This window comes from Hoplias malabaricus, chromosome 5, assembly GCF_029633855.1.
Source record: "Hoplias malabaricus isolate fHopMal1 chromosome 5, fHopMal1.hap1, whole genome shotgun sequence".
NCBI lineage: Eukaryota > Metazoa > Chordata > Actinopteri > Characiformes > Erythrinidae > Hoplias > Hoplias malabaricus.
Window position 1 is genome coordinate 60,057,842 of NC_089804.1, and position 6,571 is coordinate 60,064,412.

Genomic DNA, 6,571 nt, shown 5'->3' on the forward strand with positions numbered 1-6,571 from the left:
AGAGTATCCAGAGAAATCTCTGTATTCCTTGGACAAGGCCCTAAAACAATAGTCGATGGCCATGACCTTGTTGCCCTCAGACAGCACCAAATTAAAACAGACAAGTATATCAACCTTTATGAAAATTATATTGTAAAGTGGGATTTACTGAGATTAATCACAGTCTCCTACCACTATTAAAAGTGATAACCGTGATGATAACATTTATTTTTTTACCTTTATTAATTTGTGTATTATTGTGCTGATCTTATTCTCTGGTTCTGTAGAGTTTGTGATAGAGATGAAAGAGGATGTTTACTCAGAAGCAGGCGGATGGAAAGAGGTGAAGCGACTTCCTGCCGAAATAAACCACCTGGAGCTCCCTCTGCTGCCGTTCTGCACTTATCATTTCAGAGTGGCAGCAGTCAACAGCATCGGGACCAGCGACTACAGCTTGCCCTCAGAGTCTTACACCACACCTGCCGCAAGTATGTTACCATGACAACCACAAACACACAGTTACCATGACACACTTAGACCACACTGCATGCTGTCCTCACAATCTTACACCACACCTGCCACAAGTAGGTTAACATGAAACCATGTATCACATTACCACGACAACCACACATTATGTTACCATGATAAATGTACACCACATTGCAGCCTGCCCTCAGAGCCTTACACCAAACCTGCAGCATTTATGTTGCCATGACAAACACACACCACACCTTCAGTTTCTGTTACCATAATGACCACACCACACCTACAGTGTGTATGTGACAATGACAGTGGCACCGGATACTATTTTACAAGGTCCTTTTATTATATAAATAAATACGCATTAGTTGTGCTAGATTTAACGGTGTAGTTTCCTGTTGTAGTTGTTTGTGATGGTGACTACAAAAGCTTTCAGGTAAACAATAAATAAACGTGTTCTCTCTTTCCGTACAGAACCCGATATGAACCCGAAAGACGTAAAGAGTGAGTCCGTTGAACCACAGAGTATGTTCATCACCTGGAAGGTACACGGAGGACATATGTACACTTTTAAACACTTCATCTGTTAAGGCTGGGGGCACTGTGTGAGATCTGGGAGTGCACTCAATTACTTGGTTCTTTCCATGAAGATGAACAGAGAGATATAAGAGAAAAATAAACCCTATTGTTGTGTGTGTGTGTGTGTGTGTGTGTGTGTGTGTGTGTGTGTGTGTGTGAGTCTCAGGAGCTGGAGCAGAAGCACTTTAATGGTCCTGGTTTTCAGTATAAAGTGTGGTGGCGGCAGGTGGCTGGTGAAAGTCCGAGCTGGAATCATGCTGTCATTTCTCATCCCCCCTTCATCGTAAAAGACACCGAATCCTTCAGCGCTTTTGAGATTAAAGTGCAGGCCGTTAACGACAAGGGGGATGGTCCTAGCCCCCTCCCTGCCATCGGTCACTCTGGAGAAGACTGTGAGTTTTTAAACCCTGTGTCCACTCTCTGTCCACTCTGTGAGACACTCCTCCCTCGTTGGTCCACCTTGTAGATGTAGAGTCAGAGACAGTAGCTCATCTGTCGCTGCACAGTGTGTGTCGGTCATCCTCTAGTCCTTCATCAGTGACACAGGACGCTGTCGGCTGGATGTTTTTGGTCGGTGGACTGTTCTCAGTCCAGACACTGAGGGCTTTAAAAACTCCAGCAGCACTGCTGTGTCTGATCCACTCTACACCAGCACAACACACACTAACACACCACCACCACGTCAGTGTCACTGCAGCGCTGAGAATGATCCACCACCACATCACACCTGCTCTGTGTGTCTATGCAGAGCAACAGATGGACTACAGTCTGTAATTGCAGAACTAAAGAGTGACTTGAGTGGACAGTGAGTGTAGAAACAAATGTTAAAACTATGTGTTATTTCTATAGCTGTATAAAACCCCTTCATTTGATTCTCTCTCTCTCTCTTTCTCAGTGCCCTTGGATGCTCCGACTGGAGTTACGGTGACTGGGATAAATAGTACAGCTGTGAATGTCACATGGAAAGGGGTCAGCAGAGAGTCTGTGAGAGGACACTTAAAGGGATATAAGGTACAGTATGCCCTCAGCAGGTCTGCTCATGTGCAGATGTAGACAGGGAGGGTCTTTGGCCCTTTAGACCTCAATGTATTTTCTGAGCAGGTCAGTACAAGGTTTTGGAAAATATTCTTCTGTGTTTAAACTGAGATAACAGAATTGATTCTTGTTTAATCTGCATGTTTTTATGTATCAAATTGATCAGCTAAATGTTCTTATCTGAATGAGGCCTTTGGTTAATAAATTAGGGAAAGATATTAAGAGATTTGTGTGTTTGTTTTTAGTGCACACTTTGATGGTTTTCCTATTGTTTCCAAGGCCGCACAGCACTTCTCTTTACTACAAATTTAAACATTTCCTTCTCATTCAGATTTTTAGGTAGAAACATCAAAATTGACAGAACAAATTTCTAAGTGCTTTATTTCAGTTTCTCTCAGTGATCCAGGATACGGTTTTAATACAGCATTCATTCAAATATGACAGGGTCTCCCATAGGAAATGACTGGGGGAATGTTCCAGATTGTTCACATTTAATTCCTCACATTGTCACTGACACACACACACACACACTTTTGCACAAAACTCAGAGACCTCCACATAACACACACACCCACAATACACACTCTCACAGGAAGTGGGAATGAACAACTTAAGTTTCATAACCATTCTACATTTCCTTCAGGAGAGGCACATTTGTAGTTTAAATTGATGTGTGTGTGTTACAGCTCTATCTGACGAAACTTGGTCGTCAAGGAGAAAAACTTTATGTTTTAAACCGTTATAAAAGGAAGCGAAAGCTGAGATGGATTATTGAATATGAAGAAATGCTGATGGAAAGAATATTGACACCTTATTGGTTAGAGGACCGCAGATTCATAATGGTCCATGTAGATCTGTTGGAGGAGGAGATTCTTAGCGGACTGGAGGTTTATTACAACTACGACCTGTCAATCACCGCCTTTAACAACAAAGGGGAGGGGCCTCACTCTGACCCTGCTAACTTCATCACACCTGAGGGAGGTAAGATACACCCCTGCTCATCCAGCACCTGTCCTGACCTGAAGGGCATTGATCAGGAGTGTGTTACTCTTCACTGTCTCTGATCTTCTGGAAAGGAGACAGTGTCATCTAAAATCTTTATGAACAGCTGCAGTTTCTTCAGCTCAGACTTTCTCGACTGAGATGTTGCCACAAACCTTGTGTCTTCACCTCTGGAGAATTTGAAAACTCTACTGATCCTATACAGTTCCAGTTGAACTGACCAATAGAAATGCTCTTTGTTAACCCTTCTTTTCTTGTCGCTCTGTCTTCAGCTCCTGGTCCACCATCCATCCACAGACTCGAGAGTAAGTCAGAGACCGAGCTCACGCTCTACTGGAGACCACCACACAAACCCAACGGGGTCCTGAGAGGATACGAGCTGCAATACCAAGAGAGTAGGTTCCCCCTGGTCACTTTATCAGAAACAATCCATTTCTACTGACACTCACTGGCCACTTTATCAGAAACACCCCCCTCTACAGACACACACTGGCCACTTTATCAGAAACACCCCCTTCTACTGTCACTCACTGGCCACTTTATCAGAAACACACCCCTCTACTGACACTCACTGGCCACTTTATCAGAAACACCCCCTTCTACTGTCACTCACTGGCTGGCCACTTTATCAGAAACACCCCCCTCTACTGACACTCGCTGGCCACTTTATCAGAAACACACCCTTCTACTGTCACTCACTGGCCACTTTATCAGAAACACCCCCCTCTACTGACACTCACTGGCTGGCCACTTTATCAGAAACACCCCCTTCTACTGACACTCACTGGCTGGCCACTTTATCAGAAACACCCCCCTCTACTGACACTCACTGGCTGGCCACTTTATCAGAAACACCCCCTTCTACTGACACTCACTGGCCACTTTATCAGAAACACCCCCTTCTAATGTCACTCACTGGCCACTTTATCAGAAACACCCTCCTCTACTGACACTCACTGGCTGGCCACTTTATCAGAAACACCCTTCTCTACTGACACTCACTGGCTGGCCACTTTATCAGAAACACCCCCCTCTACTGACACTCACTGGCCACTTTATCAGAAACACCCCCCTCTACTGACACTCACTGGCCACTTTATCAGAAACACCCTCCTTCTACTGACACTCACTGGCCACTTTATCAGAAACACCCCACTTCTACTGTCACTCACTGGCCACTTTATCAGAAACACCCCCCCCCACTCACTGGCCACTTTATCAGAAACAGACACTCACTTGCTGGCCACTTTATCCGAAACACCCCTCTCTACTGACACTCACTGGCCACTTTATCAGAGACACCCCCCTTCTACTTTCACTCACTGGCCACTTTATCAGAAACACCCCCTTCTACTGACACTCACTGGCCACTTTATCAGAAACACCCCCCTCTACTGACACTCACTGGCCACTTTATCAGAAACACCCCCTCTACTGACACTCACTGGCCACTTTATCAGAAACACTCCCTCTACTGACACTCACTGGCCACTTTATCAGAAACACCCCTCTTCTACTTTCACTCACTGGCCACTTTATCAGAAGCACCCCCTTCTACTGACACTCACTGGCCACTTTATCAGAAACACCCCCTTCTACTGTCACTCACTGGCCACTTTATCAGAAACACCCCACTTCTACTGTCACTCACTGGCCACTTTATCAGAAACACCCCCCCCCCACTCACTGGCCACTTTATCAGAAACAGACACTCACTTGCTGGCCACTTTATCCGAAACACCCCTCTCTTCTGACACTCACTGGCCACTTTATCAGAAACACCCCCCTTCTACTTTCACTCACTGGCCACTTTATCAGAAACACCCCCCCCCCCCCACTGACACTCACTGGACACTTTATCAGAAACACTCCCCTTCTACTGACACTCACTCGTCACTTTATCAGAAACACCCCCTTCTACTGACACACTCTGGCCACTTTATCAGAAACACCCTGTTCTGTTTGATTGTGTAAAAGTACTGATGATGATACTGAAAGTATGTGATAATTGCTGATGTGGTATTTGTTTGTTTGTCTGTCAGTTTGTTTGTTTGTTTGTTTAGTTATAGAGAATAGACACAATACTGTGGTGCGAATGCCCATTGTTGATGCAGAAACTACTAACCAGACCTTGAGGGACCTGAACCCCAGAAGCTTCTACATCTTCACACTCCGAGCTTTCACTAACGCTGGAGGAGGAGACAATATCATGATTAACGCCACCACTCTGCGGGACAGAGGTACTGCATCTGTTCACCTCTTCACTCACTCACTCACATTTCACACTGGAACAGCGTTGTGTGGCATGACGTCTGAGAGGTGCCCAGGCTTCAGGAGGTTTCTATTCACCTCTTCTGTCATATTTAACCTTAAACTGTAAAGTAGGCTAATCCCAGTGTTAACTCATTTTTACAATTTAGGATTCTTAATGGCAGGATCAGACCACACAATTGTAACCAGAATTTGACAGGATTTTGTTGTATCTGACAAATTTCCAGTGTCTGAACAGAATGCGATCATCAGGGATGAGGGATGGTCCTGTAGTGCGACATAAACAAAAGCAGACGTCCCATGACTCCCTGAGGAGAAGTCAAGTGTTTTCATAGTTTTTGGATCTTTTCACCGAGTCTGACATTTCCTACGACATGTTCCAGACAAAGACCAATAGGAGGACAGAGTGTAAACATCTGTAAACCCAGAGAAGAGAAAGAGGGAGGCTCTGCTGATGTTTATTGAACGCTCTGGTTCCAGAATGAAGTCTGATCTGGAATATGATCTAGTGTGTTCTGAGAGGCACACATCTTTATACCCCATTATCTACTAGAACAGAAAACAGGATCTGAAAGGGTTTAAGCTGTCATAACATCCTAAGCACTGTCGTAAAACTGATTTATGAAAAGAGGTCAGGTTAGGGAGTGTGTGACCCTACAGATGGGTTTAAATATTAAGAGAAGTGGTATAATTCACTCAAAGAAAAATCAATTTACAACAACGTGTAACACATTACCTCACTTTCTCTTTTCCATACTGTCCTCTCTGTAGCACCCAGGAACAGGTCCAAAACCACCAGCATCACACACAGCACTTCTGAATCCATGACTGACAGTTTCTTCACCTCTGAACTCATGCAATGACACAAATGAAAGAATGGTCCGTGTCAAACATGTAGTGTTGCCAGTTTCACAACCAAAACACAGCACAATTTTTTTTTTGAGTTATGAGTGTTTGTTCGGCACTAGGGAGGTTTCCCACCACCATAGATTTCAATGTAGTTTTGGACCGGGTGAGCACACCTTTTTTTTTAATGTTTGTGTGTTTTAACACTGCCATAACACAAACAATTATTGCTCAATCTGCACAGTTCTTGCACCAAATCAATTGGCAAAGTGTCCTTTCTTGTACAAAGTGATACATTTTGTGATCCAGATTATGGTTTTTGTACAGGGCTTGTTAAAATACGACATGGTCCCCTCATAGGAAATGTATGGCGGAACTT

General features: G+C 44.3%; 1 protein-coding gene across 1 annotated transcript in view; it reads left to right on the forward strand.

Annotated features, from left to right (window-relative positions):
* Positions 1-6,209, forward strand: part of LOC136697352 (neural cell adhesion molecule L1-like) — an 82,755-nt gene extending 76,546 nt beyond the window's left edge. The window contains exons 18-25 of the mRNA XM_066672387.1: positions 267-467; positions 934-1,004; positions 1,205-1,430; positions 1,934-2,049; positions 2,760-3,054; positions 3,348-3,470; positions 5,139-5,315; positions 6,118-6,209. Of these exons, the coding sequence (XP_066528484.1) occupies positions 267-467; positions 934-1,004; positions 1,205-1,430; positions 1,934-2,049; positions 2,760-3,054; positions 3,348-3,470; positions 5,139-5,315; positions 6,118-6,209 (1,301 nt within the window). The remainder of the gene's footprint in view (positions 1-266; positions 468-933; positions 1,005-1,204; positions 1,431-1,933; positions 2,050-2,759; positions 3,055-3,347; positions 3,471-5,138; positions 5,316-6,117) is intronic.
* The last annotated feature ends 362 nt before the right edge of the window (positions 6,210-6,571 follow it).